We start from the raw sequence: 22,251 nt of genomic DNA, 5'->3' as shown, positions 1-22,251 counted from the left end.
CTGGACAGTAAGGTGGGATCCAGCATTATCAGTGCTTTACTCAGCCTCTGCACAATGTCTCAACTCTGCAGGGCTCCTTTTAGGGATTAAATTTAAGGACAAATAGCCGCGTCTCAAGTCTGGTTAGCAGCTGGGAGCTTATGAGACTTGAAAAGAAGCGTCCTCAAAAACAAGAAAACCTTGGCCGTAGAACAGAGAGTGAAGAAATTAAGTTTCTCCTCATGAATGTAGAAGCAAAACAATGGCTTATAATGCAACAGGATTCGTGGCACATCTCACACATCTTGCAGACACACTCAGGGAAGATGAACACCACAGGCCCTTCACTGTGGTCTGTAATATAACAACGATCATGTGGTGGAGATAGAAGTGTGACACAACACATACACGCTGAATGATCAGTGTCTGGGTAACATTAAGCCTCTATGGCGTTTATTATTTACTTGACTATTGCATGTGTTTCGGGTGCCATGCTGATGTTACAGGCTAACATAGGGAGCCCACCCACGACCGCACATTACTACAGCTGATAGCAGATAACAACAGATACACACCTGTATGGCTCACATCCTTACCCATGTGCTCTGAGCATAATTGCACACGTTTGCGGTCTTGAAACAGAAATGTGAGCTGTGTGATTCTGTCCTCAAGCACTGATTGTTCCTCACGTTAACCTCAACATCTGGTTGGGCACATTTCTGCCTCACCAGTCCTGTCTGATATAATGTGATGATAAACTCTGCCCCTTTAATATGAGGGTATGATGGAAACATTTAAGATTTTGATGCTTTACTTTTTCCTCTTTGACTGTTCCTCTCTCTCTTTCTCTCTCTCTCTCTTCTTCGCAGCTGGTGAAGCTATGCAGTGGGATGATAGAAGCAGGGAAGGCGTATGCCGGCGCCAACAAGCTCTTTGTGAATGGGATCCGGGATCTGTCGCAGCAGTGCAAGAAGGATGAGATGATCTCGGTGAGGTTCTGAGCCGGGATTGTGTTCATTTCTATCTGGCTTGTGTTCGTAACCTCATATCCTTGTCGTACTCCTATACTTTTCTCATTTTTCCTGTCATCTGATGCGTGATACGGTTTCCTCCCAGAAAGGAGAATTTCCTCATCTTTGAGGCTTAGCCTTATCCTGTGTGTATGTATGCGTGTGTATGTGTATGTGTGTGTGTGTGTGTGTCTGTGTGAGTAAACGTGATTACTAATGGATTACTAAGCGAAGCCCTGGAAACTTGATTTTGGCCAGACTCACAGATTCTCCACAGCTTTGGACAAGATTCATTACCGCTAACATTAAGTGCTATTAAAAGCCTTCCTGGCTTTAACATATGACTAATTGTGAGTTTCTTGCTAAAGTCCTGTTCATATTTGTATTTTCCATTGTAAAAAAAGGAAGAAAACTGAATCAGACCTGCAATTATAGTTCTCCTTTCCCGTAGGAGATTTAAGGGAAAAGCCATAGACTACAAAAGTTGCCAGGTTTACTTACTTAGAAAAAAAACAACATTTCTGATGTTTGCATTCAGAATTCAAATGAATAAACTGGGACATTCAGTGACTTGAGCGTATATGTAAATGCAACAGCTGTTTTGAGAATATTGCTTCATTCACAATATCATCTATTTAAGGACACTGTAATATAATACGTTTATATGATTATGGGTTATTTTCTTTGCAGGAGTGTCTGGAAAAGTGCGGGGAAAGCCTCCAGGAAATCATCAACTACCACATGGTAAGGCAGCCTTTTCTCCAGGCCATCCCCGCACGCTCCACACAGAGTAAGCTGTGTCAATAAAGATCAGCATAAGTGATGTCATCGCATCATGAGACGCTGGCATTAGCTGGCATTTAGGCTTTGCTGTGGCCCCGGGTTCCATTTAGTGCAGCGCCAAAGGTCAGACTGAGCTGCAGCTGAACTGATTCCACATGGGCTGTTTCCTTCACACTTTATCAAATCTGTCTTTGTCTGTTGCTGTTATCCAGTGGATTCACATTGTAGCCAGTACCTGTCAATCAGCGCAGTATGGCTTTGCAGATTGCTTTAAGATCATTTAGCAACACGTATGTAGTGTATATTCAGCATTTTGCAACCAATATTTTCCCTGTCGCCTGGTCTGCTGCACGTTTTACTGCTGCATCACTCCCCCCACACACACCTCCTCCCTCCTTTACGAGCCCCCCTCCGCCCAACAAGGTCCTTTGAAGTCCATTATCTTGAATGGTTTGCGTGCTTGATGATGCCTTGAAGAGCAGAGCGTGTGTAGATGACATTCTTCCCTGAAGGCGGGAACAAAGATGTGTCGCCGCAAATCACCCTTCTCCCCTCCAACCTATTGGTAGATACAAAGGTCAGCGTTACAAATGGAGGGTTAATGGCTGAGGTCAGTGAGGCGAGCGTGGACTGGCGTTGGTTGTGGGTCATGCTGTATAACCTTGACATGTTATGGACGGTGTGTTTGCGTGACAGTCACTGTACAGTACTGTGGCGCTTTGTGTGTGTTAGTACCCATACAGTAATGGTCTCTAAAGATGTGTGTGTGTGTGTGTTTGCCCTCAATGGTCACACGTTTGTTACATCAAGTACATTATATCCTTGAGTAAAACATGGTATTAACATGATGTTTGAAAACAACACATGACGGAGTTTGTTGACAGACACAGATTGACAGTCCATGTCGAGATATAAAGATATAAAACTTTCAAAAACACAATTTATCAGCCGCTTTGATCATGTCCGCCATAGAACTCAGCTCAGATGTGACGACAGAGAGCTGAATTATATTGAAATCATGGATCTCAAGCTGAGGACGCCCGCTGGAGAGGTTCCAGTACTTGTTGTTCACAGTGAATTCATTTTGAAGTTAGATTTGACCTCACCTAGGTAGTGTTTAAACTGGACTCTTTTGTGTTTGTTTTTGTCTGTCTGTCAGGCCGACATTTCCTTGGATACGCGTGCCATACTTTTAGAAAACTCGCAGTAAGAGAGCCTGGTGTGGCCCTGGATCAGCTGGCTTGTCCACTGTGAGCTCAGCTGAGTTTCCTGCCTCTTGCTCCCCCTCATCTCTCCCCTCCAACTGGTCCATGAGAGCCAAGAGTCTCACTGCACAGTAACGTGATGGCTGATGGCTTTTCAGAGCTCTTCCTCGGGACTTTGATGTGAAAACAGAACACAGCAGGACACAACATGATTGAGGCGATAAAACAGAATTACAGTAATAACCTCCAAGACATGATAATATTAGCAATGATGTGAACTTAAAGCAAATTGCAGCAGGGAGCAAAAGTGCAATCTGCTGACTTGAAAGGTTTTTACTGCGTAGTTGAATTCGCTGAAGCGGCCAAGTTCTCCGTCGACATCTTCTAGGTTGTTTTTATAATCTGGGAAGACATGGTGGACAATTAACAGCGTAGCTCTCCTGTAGCTGAGGGACTCCAGCAGTGCTGCAATGAATAAGAAATGATGGCGGAGGTCCCTGTGTGTACACGCTTTGCCATGCAGCTGCCACTGTGCTCACCCACTGCAGCGGAGGCTACAGAATGTTAAATGACCTCATACCAATGGGACCGTTGAGTGCCAGCCACCCTTGTCACAGTTCTACTCTGATGCCTTTATAACACATAACATATATAGAGTAACATGCACAAACAGCACATATGCTTCAGTATTTACACGGATCTGCGCTTAGACAAGCAAGAACACAGGTTGAAGAACAGCAGAAAGGATTTGGATGTTGCTTCTCTTGCCGGTTCAATACCACACAAGCGAACAAACAGACTCTGCGTGTATGAATGTCAGATACAAGCCAAGTGTAGCTCCTTTTACATTAGCTGTGAGTGCATTCTTTCACTTTTCACTTTCACAATAGATTTTCCCTTCACATGGGCGGCAGCATCAGCAGAATCAGGCCAACAGCTTAGCAGTCTCTGTGTAAATCAAGCATGAAATTCCATATGAATACTCAATAAATTATTGACTTGTGTTTGAATCTCTGAGCATCCATTAGAAATGAGGGTAGACTGACACATGGATTGGGAGAGAGACGAACATGTGAGCCGCCTCGTGTTACTGCAGTGAAAACACGTTCAAAAACAGTATTTAGGCGTGGATCTGGCTCTTCGTTTAAGGAGACGGAGAGAAAATGTGGGTGGAAGAAGTTAGAGTTATAAGAATAAAATGATCAATTGCATATAATTCTCTGGATCTCCATGCAGTGGAACAGAATCTGCTGTGCATACTGCATTAGTGAATTCCTGTGTGGGATGCCAGAGCTGGTGTCTCGGTTATATTTGGAAACTGGAAAACAAAGCAAGAGACGGCAGGAAAATAGTTCTGTCTTGCACTTCTGTACGGTGCTTATCATTCCTTACAGATAGTTCATATAAACATATATAAAATCTCACAGATCTAAACAATACAGGTTTCACTTTGCCTGCTGGTAAATTTCTTGTTACTGCTGCTGTATTCTCTTTAAGATAACATTTGTTTATTAGAGAGCAGAGCAATAGAGCCTGTGTATTTCACAATGAGGCTTTTCTGTTACTGGAAGTTCCCTGATTGAAATCTCCTTACCGGGGTTCTCAAACTGTGGAACTTGGAGTGCTACTAAGTATTTGCTTATAAAATAGTTTCCACTTGTTTCAACTCACTCAAAGTTCAAACCAGGAGTAAAGATGTAGACGTTTTTGCCTTTACTGCTCTGGATCTAAAACTACTGCCAGAGTGCCCTTGGGCAAGACTTGTCAACCTAAAGGAGCTCAGCGGCACCAGCAGACGTCTGGCTGTACGAAATATCCCCCTGATGATCAACACAGATAGGATTAAAGTCTCACAGTCCGCCATTGTGATGTTTGTTGCCGCCTCATTCCTGAGCTCTGATATGAAGGCATGGAAGATGAGTGTGTCTACGTGTTGGACAATGTGTCTTTGTTGGGACACATTCCAGATCTCCTCTGGATGTTGACGCACTGCGGGATATGAAAGTAAATTGTTATGATAGTCATTATTTTGGGAGAAGATTTCAGGTTCCTGTGCATAGAAACTATGATCTCATTCACACTGTAAAGCTGCAGAATGAGCTTAAGCTTTGAGGTGGTGTATTATTAATCCTTCCCCTTAAGGCGGAGCAGTTCACACCTCTGTACATGTCAGTCAGCTTCAAGATCAGTCCGCTTCGAGCCTGCCACTGGGACTACAGCATCTGAAACTGTGCAGTGTGTATGTGGGGCTGAAGTCTCTTCTGGATCTCCTCCTATTCCTCATCTTCATGTAGTTCCACCCTTTTTTGGAAGCTCCGTGTTGCTGTTTCACTCTATCCAAAACAACACTGGTGTCCTGCTTGATTGATTGGTTGAGGGAAAGCTTGCATATGACCCAAGTCCTTAGAGTTTGAGCTAAAAACGCTTCAAGAGCTGTAGTTTCAGTTCCAGAATGGTTCCTGGATCCTTGAGCGAAATGAAGAAAAGTTCCTGAATAAGTTCCAATTCGGCATGAAAGACCTCACACACACTCACAGCAGGTGTTGAAGCAGCAGATGGAAAACACCGGCAATAGAAATGCAATGACTTGTTCTGGATAGGTCCTATACATATAGAGTATGCGGCTTTGTTGTTGTTGTTTGTTCTGTATTGCTCACTAAATCTGTCTTGCGATCACTCACCACACACACTCACCACACTGACCACCTGTGGAGCGTCTATAAGCATATCTGTTGCCACAAAGCAGCTCAGGAATGCTGCACAACCCCCAACGCCAGGAAACCCCATAGCACTTTTCCAGCCACACACACTCACACACTCACACACACACACACACACACACACAAACAACACGGAGGTGTGCTTGTTTACTTGTCAACTTATAAAAGACTGCGGTTCACACGTGGCTGTCAGCCGCCTCAGAGCTCCCCCCGCAAAAATCTGCCAGTCCGCCCTCGTCATCCTCATACGTCTGCAGAGCGGCTGACCTAATCTCACACCCAAACGTTTATGGCCTTCGTGAGGATTTTGTTTTGAGTCGCCACGTGTCGGCCAGAGACTAAGATTCTAATTCTCACTTGCACTTTTATAGGAGCTTGTAAAATCACGTCCAGAAAACCTAGTGACCCCTGCACACACAGGCCAGGTTGTTTTCTTGAACGTGGCCCCAGAGCACGTTGCTTTGAGACGTCAGGTCCATTCAACGAGCTTTACTTACTAGAACAGAGGCTGCTTTTCCTGTATTTTACTGGCAGGTTGGATGAGGAAGGCTTTTGTTTGGAATTGGATGGAACTCTTTGTCTATTAATGAAGCACGGTAGATGGTTTTTCGGACGTGAAGGCACAAACACAAAAACAGGAAGGGAGGTCTGCTTCAGAGTTTCACTCTCACACTCGGCCTAATTTGAAGCCAGTAATTTTATAGAGCAGTAAAACGTAGCCTGAACCCACCATCAAAACAACTTTCTAGAGGGAATGTAGAAGAACTGACCACTTCCATCTCAACCACTTTCTTATTTTTAAGTCTTCGTCTAGTCAAAGTAAAGCTGTTTACGTGTTTTTTGTGTTTTGCTGGTTATGACGCCCCTCTACATCCAACTCAAACTCTAATCTGAACTCTTTTATGGGGCCTAAAAAGCTCAGATTTCTAATCCAGGCATGTACACAGTGGTCTATCCACTTAGTCAGGGAGGATGAGGATGCATAGCTTTGAACAACTCCAACTGCTCTGTTCAATTATGGTTAAGGCACTAAATCTTGGTTATCTGTGGGTTCACACCCTGCACTGGGTGCAGACTGCAGCAATGTGGAATGCTTCCTCCGAGTCTCCCTCCCTCTCTGCCCGTGTGACCTATTTAGAAGCAGCATCAGAGGGAGAGAGGGAGAGATAAAAATATATAAATATATAAAATGTCTAGCTATAGGCTACGTGGTGTTGGAGCGGGTGTGTTTGACTCTGACTGACATTCTTCCATTCATTTCAATTGGCTTGAGGACCTGATTTTGAGGCATTTGCAAGTAGAGTGCGCCCCCTATTGGTTGAAAACACCTTGGCAGTGATATTTTCCATCTATATTCTTATGCTACACTTTTTTGGGGTGTTCTGAGTTTATATTAATACAGAATAGAACATTTACACGTATAAAGATGGAATGGAAAATGTGAGGTTGTTGCTCTAATTTAACAGCAGCGCCTGCAGTCTGTTCTGTGGAAATGGATTGGATATGGTCTTTAATTATTAACCATTTCTTCTGAGGAATAGTACCATGGTAATCGTAATTCTGTGTATAGTGTGTGTGACATTTCTGACCCTGCTTTGTATCAATATGTGTACTAGACCATAGAGTGTTTCAAGGAATACACCCTTTTTTCCTCCATCTGTTTCAGATCCTGTTCGATCAAGCTCAACGGTCTGTGAAGCAGCAGTTGCACAACTTTGTGAAAGAGTGAGTAAACCCCTGGTTCCAGATGTGCTGTATCAGTAGATCAGCATGAAAATCCAGCACAGGTGGAAAATGTCAAAAGCCCTGTTGTTGATTTGTCGTCCTCCTGCAAAACATTGAGGCATTTTTGAGTTTTATATGTCACAAGACCCAGATGTGTTATCATAGACATATCATGAAAATCCAGTTGAAGTTTATTATGATGCTGTCGCTGAGCTGATGTCTCACTTAAACATATTTTTCCAGGGACGTCCGCAAGTTTAAGGAGACCAAGAAGCACTTTGATCGGGTCCGTGAGGACATGGAGATTGCCCAAGTGAAGAACGCGCAGGCTCCCAGGAACAAACCTCACGAGGTGGAAGAAGCCACCAGCACACTCAGCATCACCCGCAAGTGCTTCCGACACCTGGCTCTGGATTACGTGTTACAGGTCAGAGAAACGACTCAAACCTACGAGTCGTAAATAGAAAGCGTCTGAAGGCAGGAAAAGGCCAAACCTATGGGAAGATGCTCCATATGTGCAGGACATGTGATCTCTTTAATGTAGCGCAAAATGTCATTTAGCCTCGCATCAGTTGCGGAATACAAAGCAGCTACGCTTTCATTCATAAAACGCCAGAGGGAAAATGCTTTCCTACAAGTGCAGCAGCAAAGATCACCGCAGAAGGAAATGTGTGTTTTCCATTTTGAATCGACGGCTGTGTGAAAGGTCGCCCACTATTCACCCTGCGGCCTGAAAGGGGATACACCTTGGTTTACTGCTTTTGATGGAAATATAATTAGAAAAGGAAAGGGTTGACCACTAGATGGAGTTATCTTAATGCATAGCGTGTGAGTACATGGTCAGGTTCGTGTGGATGCTATCAGACGGACGGATCAGCGAAAGAAAATTCCATGTTTTAGTCCATTTTTAAGAGTTTTCCTGTTGTCCACATTCATTTTTGAATCACATTTCCATTTCTACTTCTTGCAGATCAATGTCCTCCAGGCAAAGAAGAAATTTGAGATCCTAGATGCTGTAAGCACTGTTCACTTTCTTGCAAACCTATTTCTACCACTGAAGAACACGCTTTCATACATTGTGCTTTCATATTCTGCATGCTCACCTACAGCAGTCTGATTACAGCCGTCCATCTGCTTCCCTCCCTGCACAGATGCTGTCCTTCATGCACGCTCAGTACTCACTGTTCCAACAAGGTTACAACCTGCTAGATGAGATCGACCCTTACATGAAGAAACTGGCTGCTGAGGTGAGCCAAAACAATGGCATCTTCATCACTATTCCGCTCACACACGCTCAGTTCCCCAGACTCTGTGTCTTGTCTGGAAATTGGAGTTGGCCTCATTTGAAATATTGATGTGGGTCGGCTGCGTTGTTTCTTCTTCTACTGTGTATTTATGGATCTAGCAGCCCTTTTTTGGAGCATGCACTGTATTTAAAAAAAAAAAAGAAAAGGGATCCATTAGATGAGGAAGGAACATTTTATCCCCTGACATGGATGGGACAAGGTCAGGAAAGATGTCAAACTTCCTCTGACATCCTGCTGAGCCTCAGGGTCTGTGTTTAGCTCTGTTGCCTCTGAGCAAGAAGGGCCAGGGTTTGAATCTGACTGTGGCCTTCTTCAACACTCCTTTATACTCCAGAAATCTTCATCGAGCTCTAGCAGTGTTGCCTGTGAGATTCATTTAACATCAAAATGAATTCCATTGAATGTCCCTCTCTTAGCAGCACTAATCTTGTTTCTCTCGGTTTTGTTTTGGATCTTCTGACTTTCAGCTGGATCAGCTGGTAATCGATTCAGCCATGGAGAAGAGGGACATGGAGCACAAACACGCAACCATTCAGCAGAGGGTGAGCTCCTATTTTGAAGGATTCACTAAGTCTAAACAACAGCAGCACCAGTGTCAGGAGGGTTAAAGCCACACACACACACACTCACACAGAGGCTTTGGCCATTAAGCCTCTCAGCAGGTTGATACTGTTCTATACTCAGAAGCTGACAGGGTGTGAATGTGCTCACATCACACCTTCCAAGTTCCTGTCTGCCACCTGGCCCTCTGTGACTGGATGATCAGACGTGTGCAGCCGGGAAGTGTTTTATTAATCTTCCCTCACTGAGCGCAGGCATTGATTGAAGTTGTTTTGGTGTCAGAGCTGTCAGACACTATGGTTCATCTCTCACTGAGGGACAGAGTGGTTGGTAATTTAGACTGTCCCTCCCTGCAAACACACACACACACACACACACATTCAAATTTGCAACAGGCATGGAAATGTTGTTGAGGACACACAGGACATTCAGAGGTGCACTCCAGCTGAAGGATGATTGTATTGTCTTAGAGTGTCATTCAGGTCTAATTCTGTGTTCTCTCTTCTCCTTATTCTACACTCGCACCCTCCCTCCCCCCTTCCTTGACTTCACCTGCTGCCGTGTGTTCCAGACCCTCATGCAGGTGAGTACTCCTCTGCTTTACGCTTTTTAAACTTTCATTTCTCCCCGGAGCTCGTCTGTGCGGAAAGAGGAAGCGGCTCATTAGCGAAGCTCTTTGAAGTTGTCTCAAGCTGTAGTTACGACTCCAAGGCCTTTAGGCAAACGCATCCTGAATGATTTATACGACAATTAGAAACGATGAACTTGGTTTAAATGTTCCTGTATGCAGACTGACATGATCCCTACTGTGAAGGGCATCAACATTATAAAGCTTTTCAAAGATTCCGTGACAGAAGATGACCACTTTTTAATTTTAGTCCATTTTATCTCCTTTTTATTTGGTAATTCCTCATTCCCTTTTATCCTTTTGTTATTCATTCCATCTGTCTTTCCTCAAAGACCTGTTTTCCTTGTTTCCTCCGACATCATGGCATCGAGCATGTGCAGTGGGCCTTGTGTAAATTGACACAGGGCAAAGGGGGCAGTGGTTACACACTACACGCTAAAATCAGAGGAGCAGAGAGGGAGTTGCTGCTGCTCCCACCATCGACTCTCACTACAGCCGGCAGAGCGAGCAGACAGTGCAGTGCAGTGAAAGTAGCTAAATGGCAGAGTCATTCATTTTTAACTGCAGATTTAATGGAGAAACCCTGTCTAAGGCTCCACCTACTCCTATAGTTGTACGTTTACAACATCAACGTCGAACTACACTACACAAATGTTCAGATGCTGTAATAAAATAATGATAATGAATTGTTTGTTTGCATGACGCATTTTCAAAGGACAAATTCAAAGCGGTAGACCTAGAAAACATAAAGAATATGGTACATTATTAAATAAATCTACATAATGTAAATGCGTACACGGTGAAACACAATGTGGCGGAAAGAAAACTCAAACAAAAGTTGAATAAGTCAGGACCGCTGTACCTTTTATGATGGACTGTATGCAGTCAATGTACACATGTAGAATGGTGCCACTCTTCTATATTACATTATATTAACTCAGGGTCTAAATCTAATTATTTGATGAAGTTGTGCATCATTACAGCTCTGGTTTCTGCGTGGTTTTGCTCGGGTAGATTTGTAATATTTCAGCATCTGGATCCATTTTGTGCACCATTTAGTGTCGTGGTACATTATTCAGGAAAGACTTGTGAGTTGTTGTAGCCTTTGGTGACTTCAGCAAAGTAGAACAGGTGGGAGGATTGAGGATTAGATGAGTTGGGATGATACATGATGTTACACTTTAGTAATAGGAACACTAGAGAATGAGCCGAGAGCAGACGGTGTAATCGCTGCTACTTGGCAGTGGAGAGTCCCGTGGCTTAGGCTGACCGATAAAGCATCCGTCTAATCAGTTCCTGTGTTCTTGCTGCCTGCTGCTCCCAAAATGTACTTATTTGTTCCTTTTCGCCTGCTCCTTCAATAATGTATCCGTGTTCTGCTTTTCCATCTGTTTGACGACGATTCATTAAATATAGAAGGGTCTTTGTTGTGAGTTTGAGAGATTGAAGAGTAGCCTATCGCCCTGTCTACATTACTTGTTTACTATGAACACCCTGTGATGCTATAATGCAACTGAACACTCAATAAGCTGCATCAACTGGTTATAGATTTCCTCGCCCTGGTTGGAGGTTGCAGTAGGAGTGAATGTCAGTGTAGTCAGCAAATCAAACCTTTCCCTGGTGGTGTTTGTTCGGCGAGCTGGGCTGCCTGCCAGTTAGATTCCATCTGGGTCAACAGGGCGCTGAATCTCCCTGTCGTCTTCAGCAAAGGAGGTGTGTTTAGGTTCAGTTCAGCCCCTGCGAGTGTGAAGTGTTAAAGCGGTCTCTGTTGCCCTTTCAAGAGCGGCTACAGTACAGCGCTGTGGTCCATTCTCCCCGCAGCAGCCTGTCAGGGACACACTGGCAGCTGTATGGTAATGAGTCCCTAATCTCCGAGCCTCACAGGGCAGCGGGCAGGTGGCGGTAGAGGAGGTCAGCGTTGGAATGGTGCCGTGAGAGCCGCAGTCCTCCGACGGGACGAGGGGAAGCGATGCCTTTACTCTGAGAGCTCTATTTTCTTTAAATCTTTCCACTTTCTACTTTTCAATGCTGTTGGAATACACAAAACGTTTGAAGATGAAGATCTGCTGGTGGTGGGAGAGCACTTTGGTGGGTGGATGTGCAATTTGTTGGCTGTTTGTTGCTGTTGTGTCTGTTTTTAGTGCATGTTCTTCATCTTTATCATCATTTAGACATAGTAAGACAAGTAGCTTACAGTACTGCTTCACTCAGCATCATCATTCATAAAAGAAGTCGTTCTATTATTTGTTTATTTGGATCTGCAATGTGTCCTTAATGGAGTGCTGGGAACTGTTGCATCTGAATTCTGTAAGTCAGTGAAGATGAGTGTGTTTCACTGCCGCGGACGTTTTAATGTATTTCTGGGTTCTGTCCTATTACTCATTCGTGTCATATGAGGTTCCAGTCTTGTGGGAAGTTGGAGTCTGGTGTTTTCTCAGGGCCGCATGCATGCAATGCTGCAATTTAATTTGGGATAAGTTGATTTTCTGTGCCTGCTGTATATTACATTAGTTTATTCAACTGTTCTTCATCAAAAACAGTGGTGAGTCCTGTGCCTCGGCAAAACTCTGTGCCTCCAGCCCAAAATGCCTCTTTCTGTTGCTTAGCGATGTCACAAGTGGGGAAAAGGTTAGAGGGTGATTTCATGAGTCACACTTTGTTTTATGTAATCATTTGCGTCACAGCTGTATCTGTTAAGAAATGCCGCACACACACGCACACGCACACGCACACACACGCGCACACGTGCACACACAGAATGCTGGCATGCAACTCATATGCAGACATGGACTAACATGTGACTCGTTCTACATGAGCGCACAATTTGTGACGATTTGGTGGGCTTATGGACGGTATCTGCTGTAAAGCGTGCATCGACCGTTACTGCCGCCGTAGGTCCACACTGTGCATGGAACAATCAGGGCTCCACCGCAAAAATGTACACGCCGCAGCGAAAGGGTCAGAGCAACACCCTGCACAACAAACAGCCGGTCATTCTGTCGGCCATGTCTCTGCATTCAGCTCACGCGTCGCATCTCCTCTCTCTCTTCTTCTTACAGGACTTCGCCTACGATGACTCCAAGGCAGAGTTCAACGTGGACGCGCCGAACGGTGTGGTGATGGAGGGCTACCTGTTCAAGAGGGCCAGCAACGCCTTCAAGACCTGGAACAGGTAAACTAAGCAGGAAATTAGAAGCAGGATGCTGTAGAAGTGGTGTTTTTGCGATAATGCAGCGTAAGTGCACTCTGAAGCGTTATCGCCCCGTTGATTCCATGCTTGGCTTCACGCAGCCCGTTCCCTTTCCCTCGTGACGGGTTAGCGTGACTGTGATGTTAGGCGATTATAATGAATTCTCCTCAGGTGCTCTGGTTCCTGCGAGGAAGAGAGCACGTTTCACTCCATAATGCCTTTTACCCGCCCAGGATCACTTGTGCCCACGGTGACATTAGTTCACCTTTGTGCGTTCACCCTCTCACATTGGAAGGATATCCATCTAAAATGCATGTTTTATTCATCTCTGCATCTCCTTCACTCCACAGACGGTGGTTCTCCATACAGAACAGCCAGCTGGTGTACCAGAAGAAGCTCAAGGCAAGTCCATAAATCTCCCAGCTATCATCTGTCCCGGGGGTGAAATGGGTTTGGAAGAGGTTAAGTGCAACTTTAATGGGGCAGGTCGGATGCGAGCGATGGGAGAATGTTGACGCTTTTAAAGTTGTGGTGACCTTCCATCATCAGGCTCTCTGTGTCAAGGTTCACAGTCACGGTTGTGTTGTTTTCATCCGGCATCTTCCATAATGGACCGCTTGTATATTTTCTGCTTCTGTTTGTTCCCAGGATTCCTTGACAGTTGTGGTGGAAGACCTCCGTCTGTGCTCTGTGAAGCCCTGCGAAGACATCGAGAGGAGATTCTGTTTCGAGGTCGTCTCCCCCAGCAAGTACGGCACCCGTCCTGCTTTTGTCTTGCTGCCATAGTAACACAATCATCGCTTTACTAACCTTTTGGACTTTTTTTTTGCTTGTGAATCTCTCAGGAGCTGCATGCTTCAGGCCGAGTCTGAGAAACTGAGACAAGCATGGATTCAGGCAGTCCAAGCCAGCATTGCCTCAGCCTACAGAGAAAGTCCAGACACCTACTACATAGAGGTGGGGTCAGAAACACTTTGTCAATAAATTCATCTTGAGCTGTTATTTATGTTGCGTGTAAATTTTGCACTTTTCTCTTTGTCGTAGCATTTGGACAGAACAGCCTCGCCATCCACCAGCAGCATCGATTCGGCCAGCGAGCCGCGGGAGCGCAGCGTCCGCGGGGAGACCATCCTGCAGAGGATCCAGTGTCTCCCCGGGAACGAGCAGTGCTGCGACTGCGGCCAGGGCGAACCTCGCTGGGCCTCCATCAACCTGGGCATCCTGCTGTGCATCGAGTGCTCGGGCATTCACAGGTAGATTTCAACGAGGACCGCGTCGCAGCACCGAGCGCTAACGGGATTAACCTTGCGTTTGAATTAGAGTTTAATTCACTATTCAAACTGGTGAACATAGCGGTGATGTAATGCCACGCTGCAGATAGATGAATCCCCTCTTCGTCCAGATCAATGCGCTCTTCTGTTGCATCACGCTGTTGCATCACTGCGGCCGGTTTGCAATCTCCCAGTGGGAAAGTTTCCCTCGGGAGATGCAATTATCCCTGCTTATGTAATCTCAACCCCTCCCTGTGCAGCCCACCTGTTGAATATTCATGTCCCCTCCTGGCTCCACTTCCTGCAGTGAGATCCTCTCCCTCGTTAGAATGGAGGATGAAGCGCATCTTTTTTTTTTTCTCCCCTCTAATGTGTCACCGTTGCCTGGATACAAGTCAGCTTCACCCGTGGAACTTAATGATTTGCATGACATAAGGATCAGCTTCTCTTGGCAAACACTCTTGTGATTTTTAGCCCCCGACAGCTATTTATACCGTGTCAGCATACAAATCTCTGCCGTATGACTCATTTGAAACGGTTTCGTGTTTTCCTTCCGTTTCCATCTGTTGGCACACAGGACAGCATTTTTTTTCTTACACATATTCTCTTGCAGGAGTCTTGGAGTTCACTGTTCCAAGGTGCGCTCGCTCACGCTGGACTCATGGGAACCAGAATTACTAAAGGTACGATACGTCTCAACGTGCTGCCAAGTGGAGGCAGAGAATGCAGCAGTTGTTGTTGTTGTTGAGCCATAAAGCAAATGTTAACACTCTTTTGGGACAATTAGTGGCAAATGCTTCACTTCTCTTGTCTTCATTGCTTTGCAGCTAATGTGTGAGCTTGGAAACAGCGTCATTAACCACATCTACGAGGGCTCGTACCAAGAACAGGGTCTGAAGAAACCATTACCATCTAGTTCAAGGTAGGAATTCCTAGCACCGATGTATAAAGGTTCTCCGGCTGTAATGAAATCAAACACTTTTTTACAGCGTGTGCTCTATCTTTCTGTGTTATCTTCAGGCAGGAAAAGGAGGCTTGGATTAAGGCCAAATACGTGGAGAAGAAATTCCTGAAGAAACTGGGCCCCACTGAGATCCTCATCAACGGAGAGAGGAAGTCGGAGCGGCGGTGGAGTGTGAAGAAGTGTCGCCGGCACAACAGCGCCACCACCGTGCCCAAGACGCGGCGAAGATACAGACAAGAGCCTGGGAGCGTCTCGTCCGCCACCCTCTCTGCAGGTACCCATCTCCACCTGGACCTTCTGATAATGACTGCATGGCTCAGTTTGCTCCTCTTCAGATGGGCAATAATGAAGCTCTAACAGGTTTTCTCCTCCTCCGCGCTCATGATGCATTCATGTTTGTGTCTCACAGCAGCTGCTAAGTTTCGGCGAGATTCTCTGTTTTGCCCCGATGAGCTGGACTCTCTCTTCTCCTACTTTGATACAGGATCTGGACCACGAAGTGAGTGACTCACTATTCTGACACCCACAGCTCATAAAACAGCTCTTTATTCTCTCATACTTACTCTTTTCATGGCCTTAGATAAGACGTGTGTGTCTATAATAAAGTTAGACCAACACACTCCGCTTGTGTTTACATACAAATACTCCTTAAAGCAATAGCGACTGGCCAGACTGCAATATCTAACGTGTCCATGTTCTGGCGTCTCCCGGTCCGGCAGGCCTGAGCAGTGACAGCGGGTTGGGAGGCAGCACAGACGGCAGCACAGACATCCTGGTGTTTGGATCAGTGGTGGACAGCGTCACAGAGGAGGGTGAGTCCAGAGACCCACGTGTAAAAGAATGTACCAAACAGTCCCGCATGCCCCTTATTGTGAAGTTTTCCACGATGCTAACTCTTCGTCCTGTTAGAATGCGAGGTGTCGGACGACTCGAGCGCCGAGGCCGAGCTGGAGGCGGAACCGGAGACGTCCGACCCAGAGGACGTGAGGGAACTTCATCCCGGGGCGCTGCTGTACAAAGCCTCCAAGGCCCGCAACCTGCCTGTGATGGCCGAGGCACTGGCCCACGGCGCCGACGTCAACCTGGTGAACGACGAGGACGAAGGGAAGACGCCCCTCATACAGGCTGTGAGCGGGGTGAGCCATGTTAGCAAAAGAACCTGCGTGTGAATGGGAAACATTGATTTTTGGGTTGGACATGTAACATACATGTCGTGCATCGGCAGCCGCTATATCCACGCTTGCGTTTCCGAGACAACACTAACTGGTGTTCTGACTTGACTCCAGGGTTCACTGATAGCCTGCGAGTTCCTGCTCCAGAACGCCGCTGATGTCAACCAAAGAGACTCCAGAGGACGAGGCCCGCTGCATCACGCCACCTATCTGGGACACACAGGGTGAGTCATGCAACATGAGCAACAACACCAAACCCATGTTCCCTCCATAAGTGCAGGAGGATTTGAGTTTTGCTTCCCAGCGAACAGCGAACGTATATATTTGAAAATTAGAAACCGATGGAACTCTAAGTGTAGAATGTGATCGCTCCCTGTTTGTCTCTGTATTTCCAGGCAGGTGTGTTTATTCCTCAAAAGGGGAGCGACGCAGAATGATGAAGACGAGGACGGCCAGGATCCTTTGAGTATAGCTGTCCAGCAAGCCAACGCAGATATCGTCACGCTGTATGTCCAATTTACAAACACACACTCTCCCTCCTTTGTCAGGTTTATTCCTTTCAACTTTCATTCCCCTCACTCTCTTTGTCTCCGTGTTCCCTTTTTCTTCTTCTGTGTCAGGTTACGTCTGGCCAGGATGAACGAGGAGATGCGAGAGTCGGAGGGACCCTTCGGCCAGCCAGGTCAATACCCAACCAGCAGCCCCACTGAGCAGCAGTATAAGAAATGCATACAGGAGTTTATCTGTCTCACCATAGCTGAGTGCTAGAGGAAGAGTCGGCCTCTATAATCCGGTCTGATGGCGTTATAGGATCAGTTTACAGGGGGTGCCATTAGACGAAAGACTGACTGCCAAAGACCCGTTTAAGGGGGGGTCCCCCTCACCAAGGGTTCTCATTACCAGGTTAACTTCTCTTCATCTATTCAATGTTTTTTAATCGGCAGCAGCTAGTCAACAGCGTTTGTCCGCCGTCAGCTCTTCCGCTCAGGATCACACACGCGCTGAATTCCTTTAATGATGTCAGATTTGAACCCAGCTGACTTTGTGGTACAGTATTAAGCGAGGTGCCGATCTGTCCCAGCGTAGCACACGTGAGAACTCACTGCCAGGGAAGAATTGGAGTCGTTGGTCCTTTACAGGGTTATTCTGTGATGTCAACTTTATATAATATTCAGCATTAAAAGCAATCAAATCTCTATTACTTAATAAGTCATCAGCGGTGTATTCGGGACTAACTTTGCCCTTTTTATTTGGAGCGGTCAGTGGATGTCGCTTTGTTGTATAGAGTGCTCTGAACCAAAGACCTGCCACAACACACTGGATTCAGATTTCTATATTTAGTGTCCCGGGGGTTGAATTTGACCGTGTGACTGTAATAACAGTTGGATCAGACGGTGGTATTACGCCAAATTGACTCCTTACAGCGTCCCACAGCCTGTTGATTTGGCTGTTAGAGATACAGTGAAGGCCTGTGGAGGGTCTGCTGTCTGTGCACATGTGACCGAGCTCAGTTGTGACAGTCACTAGAGGAAACTGTGAGGCGAAGAGGTGACTGATAGAGAGGAAATGATCAACGTCGTCACTGTATTGATCCTAGAAGTTGATCGACTCGGGGGCGGGGCGGGGGTGGAATTATGCACTTTTGTTACCAACGGTGATTTGAATTTTTGGTTGTTACTGTTGTGTCGGTGTAAAAATCATTTAATGGAATATGTTTAGTTTGGTTGTTATTTATGATGATGATGATGCCCAGAGCAATAGTGCAGTGATTAGTTCACTACAAAGACCCTCAAATATTTTTTGTATTACGTTTATCAGTGCAGATGGTATTTTTTTTAAGATGGATATATTTTGTGAGGGTTTTTTTTTTTTTTTGCTCACACACACATTGCACCAGTATTATATACACACATGAGAAAGAAGACAATAATACTCCAATAACTCATAATCTAAGACCATTTGAAATCAATCAGCGGAACAATCGGCAAGGAAAGGCGGACATTTTGATAAAACACAACGACTTAACTCACATACATTATTGTATATACTGTATTTGTATGTTCAAATGATTGTTGACAACATTTGTTTATGGTAATCTGATGTATCACAACTAGGCAGGCAGTATATTTGTTCTTTCAGTATTTGTTCATCAGTCAAATAGTGCATGGCTGGCTGTCTGGGCTCAGGTCTTCCCTAAGCTCTGTTGCTTTTGTTTACTTCTGTACTCGGTGTATGTGAATATTTTGCATTTAGTATTGTTGAATACTGTTGATGACTATATTATATACTGCTAAATCATGAGAGCAGTGCATGGAAAAAATGCATTTCTTTGTCTGAAATCGATGCAAATAGACTGAACACCACTTTTCAGCTGATGTCCACTGGCTGGATAGATAGCTTGATGACGAAGAACACGGCAGCCGGGCCACTATGGGAAAGGATTCAGACTGCCACTGTGTGATATAATGTCAACATCAGCTTATAGTCTCACTCTGACTGTGGTTGGCTCAGTTATTAGACCCTCTGGTAGCTCACAGATTATATTGGACACATTCCTTGGTACATGTGAATAGCCTTGTATGTTTTCTGAGCCAAAATTTGCCTAAATGACAATATAGAATTACCGTCTCCCAAAGATATTGCTTGACTGTTAGGGTTGCGGTTCAAGCCAAAGGCCGCAGACAGGAAACGTTCACGATGGTTACGACATACAAGAGGAGCAAATCTCCTTTTTTTTAACATTCAAAGCACTTTGAAATATAAAATATAGCAATCCAACATTTGCCCTTCTAAATACGTGGCGCCCAAATTGTCACGCTTAGATTCTACTTGACGATGGCTCTGATCACTGGCCAAACAGTGATTATGAATACCGTGTTGTACAATGTCTATATCGGTGCGTATAGACCAACAAGTTGACTGTTGTGTAAATATATACTAAATCTCTTTTAACACAACTGCTTGCTTCTAATATGCATCTCTGAACTTTTCTGTATTTGTTCTGTTTCTGACTGTTATCTGTACAATTTCCTTGAATATTGTAAGAGAACGTATGTCTCAGAATATACCTGTCGCATATTAACACTTCATGTTACCAACGTTTGGTAGCTCCTCCCAGTGACTTCTAAAAATACACAAAAAAATCAAATAAATCTAATGTGTGAATAACTAACTTCTCCCTTTGCTTCTTTGCTTCATTTCTAAGTCTGACACCATGATACTAACTTTTCACTTCTTACATTACTGGCACACGTTATGATCACATGTTAGTGATGTTCACCGCATGATATAACACATTTTTAAAAGTTCTAATATGCATGGTTGCAATGGTAACACCATAGAAGATTGGTTTATAAGTAAAACATCGACTACTCCATGCCTTGTAGTCTTTACTAGTGGTCTTATTGTCGCTCTCTCTCTCTCTCTCACTCTGTCTCTCACTCTGTCTCTCACTCAGTGCAAGACTGGAATGTTTATTCCCCATTTTAATTAGTCAGGCCCGGGCGCTCTCGTGAGACACAAAAGAGTTCAACTGCTTTTGTTATGTCCGCAGATCCAACGGTTACCATGGCTACGGCGAAAGTAAAAGATCAGAATTTGCAGAGTAGAAAGAGGGAAGCTTTGCGGTGCCTCAGCCTGTCTGGCTTTGTCATTCACGAGGCGTTCAAAAGCTCCTCTAGTTTCCCCTTTTCAAAATCAACGTGCTGATTGTTAGTGGTTTCAAATGCGGTGACAGTCAGTCTTTTCCAGAAAATTCCCATGTCTATCATCTTCATCATTTCCTATTATTTCACTCTTTTCCCATCAGGTGACGCCACATACCTCGACATCTTCAGAGAGTTTTCCCACATGGCCTCACACAACCCAGAGAAGCTGAAGCGGAGGAGCGTGCACTTCCGGCACTCCTTCAGATAGTCCGGCCAGTTGGAGAGGAACACAATCATACTTGAAAAGCGCAACAGCCACTTTCCATATGGAGTCACAAGAGTTGCATCTGATCGGAATCATGGATCATCTACGAGCGTGTGCTGAAGGCCCAACCCATTACCCGACTTTATGAAGATTTCCTATCTGGCCGTGTCACAAAACAGTCTCTTAAAGTCACAAAACAGTCTCTTAAAGTCTCTTAATTGTATAGAAAAAAACAGATTTCTGCACTATTTTCAACTCCTCAACTCCTGGTGTATTTACACAGAAATGATGCATACATTCTATCATCACACCACAATCTATCCTGTAAGTTTAAATCTATTCAAGATTTAATGGAAAGAACACAATTACAACACTACTTTGGAAAATGCTGTTGTTCGAAAGCCTCGGAGACACTCTTGTTCATCATAGCTGCCTATATAAGTCAAATAATCTTGTGCTGATTTCAATTCATCCATTTATTTTGATACATTTGTGATATTGTGTTATTTTGTGAGGATCTGCTGGACTTGTCCTCCTTTGTTTTCTTCTTCTTTTTCTTTTATTTACGTTATATATAAATATGTAAACATAGCATTGTTTTGTACATTGTTTATTTTCTTCTGATTTAATTTCCAAGCACTTAGCGGTTGTTGTTTTTTCCTTTATTTTGACATGAATTACCATCTGCTAATTGAAGGAATGTCATCAATAGTTTATGTAAGCGAAAATGTATTTTTGCCCATCTGTAAGTGTAATGCATGCACCTCTCTCATTATATGTCATACTCTTGAACTTGAACTCAGCTCATTCTAAACTGTTTGTATGAAAAGTGACATTATTAATTACTCAGCATCAAAGCCCACATCTTGAATTCAGAGTGTTTTTCATCTGGATGGATCTTTTATTATGGAATGTGTGTGTTTTGCATTGACTATGCTGGTGTAGTCTTTGTAATGTTTTGCACGACCACTATGAAATGCAATGCTTACATTACTGTATCCATGCTGTAGAAGCAAAAATGCTAATATATCTGAAAGAACAAGGATACTGATAAATGGTGGATGAAGAAAAAGGATGATTTATGTCTTCATTTAATACTGTAAGTGTCAACTCACAGGCAGGACAACCATATGAGGCAACACCGCCCTCTTGAATTGAAATAAGCCAGTTACAAAGACACAATCTCCCTGTCAACCTGTATCTATTCATTTGCGAAGGTTATTTATTTTTGTTTCCTCATATTGTTGATCCCCTGCTAGAACACAATAGTCACGAGTGAATAGTGCTTGAACTTGATCAGACGTTTCCATATTCAGCATATTATTGACTGTCAAACGGGTAAATTTCCATGTTCCAGGCACGTGTACGTTCCTACTCTTGATATCTGGCGCCACCTAGAGGATCTATGTGTAGCATACATCACATTGCGTGCGTCACATTTTGTTTCCAAGCCTCACGCTCGACAGACCAGTGAAAAGTATGAACACATCATATTTTTCGTTAGTAAATTTTATTAACACATTTTGTTTTTGTGAACTTCTCAGAGACGTATTAATGCTAATCTAAAATAGCTTAACTTATTATTAAACTCTCGTCAAATCAGCCGCCCCTACATTTGGAGTGCACGCGTACTTTCGCCTTTACGGTAAATATATTGAAATGGAATTTGGCAAAATGTAACTCAAGGATATACAACTTACTACGTTCGTTTTTCAAAATAAGATGCAAAGGTCACACAACAGCCAAATGGCATTAGTATCTATTGGTTCGAGTTTAATTTAATTTCTTCTTTAGTGTTAGTGTGTAATCAGAGTTCACAACCAC

General features: G+C 44.3%; 1 protein-coding gene across 1 annotated transcript in view; it reads left to right on the top strand.

Annotated features, from left to right (window-relative positions):
* acap3a (ArfGAP with coiled-coil, ankyrin repeat and PH domains 3a) overlaps positions 1-21,430 on the top strand; it is a 41,795-nt gene extending 20,365 nt beyond the window's left edge. Inside the window, exons 3-25 of the mRNA XM_076167025.1 lie at positions 849-968; positions 1,680-1,733; positions 7,364-7,422; positions 7,666-7,849; positions 8,393-8,437; positions 8,574-8,669; positions 9,197-9,271; positions 9,862-9,873; positions 12,978-13,090; positions 13,459-13,510; positions 13,757-13,857; positions 13,954-14,065; positions 14,153-14,361; positions 14,993-15,062; positions 15,207-15,301; positions 15,400-15,617; positions 15,753-15,842; positions 16,063-16,155; positions 16,253-16,479; positions 16,630-16,739; positions 16,911-17,021; positions 17,136-17,197; positions 20,324-21,430. Of these exons, the coding sequence (XP_076023140.1) occupies positions 849-968; positions 1,680-1,733; positions 7,364-7,422; positions 7,666-7,849; positions 8,393-8,437; positions 8,574-8,669; positions 9,197-9,271; positions 9,862-9,873; positions 12,978-13,090; positions 13,459-13,510; positions 13,757-13,857; positions 13,954-14,065; positions 14,153-14,361; positions 14,993-15,062; positions 15,207-15,301; positions 15,400-15,617; positions 15,753-15,842; positions 16,063-16,155; positions 16,253-16,479; positions 16,630-16,739; positions 16,911-17,021; positions 17,136-17,197; positions 20,324-20,430 (2,415 nt within the window). The 3' untranslated portion in view covers positions 20,431-21,430. The remainder of the gene's footprint in view (positions 1-848; positions 969-1,679; positions 1,734-7,363; positions 7,423-7,665; positions 7,850-8,392; positions 8,438-8,573; positions 8,670-9,196; positions 9,272-9,861; positions 9,874-12,977; positions 13,091-13,458; positions 13,511-13,756; positions 13,858-13,953; positions 14,066-14,152; positions 14,362-14,992; positions 15,063-15,206; positions 15,302-15,399; positions 15,618-15,752; positions 15,843-16,062; positions 16,156-16,252; positions 16,480-16,629; positions 16,740-16,910; positions 17,022-17,135; positions 17,198-20,323) is intronic.
* Positions 21,431-22,251: the final 821 nt, after the last annotated feature.

The sequence above is a fragment of the Genypterus blacodes genome, unplaced genomic scaffold (assembly GCF_046128005.1).
Source record: "Genypterus blacodes isolate CSIRO-AG114 ecotype Tasmania unplaced genomic scaffold, CSIRO-AGI_Gbla_v1 ptg000156l_1, whole genome shotgun sequence".
Classification (NCBI taxonomy): Eukaryota; Metazoa; Chordata; class Actinopteri; order Ophidiiformes; family Ophidiidae; genus Genypterus; species Genypterus blacodes.
Note: the sequence above shows the minus strand (reverse complement) of the source record. Positions and strands in the feature narration are given on the sequence as shown.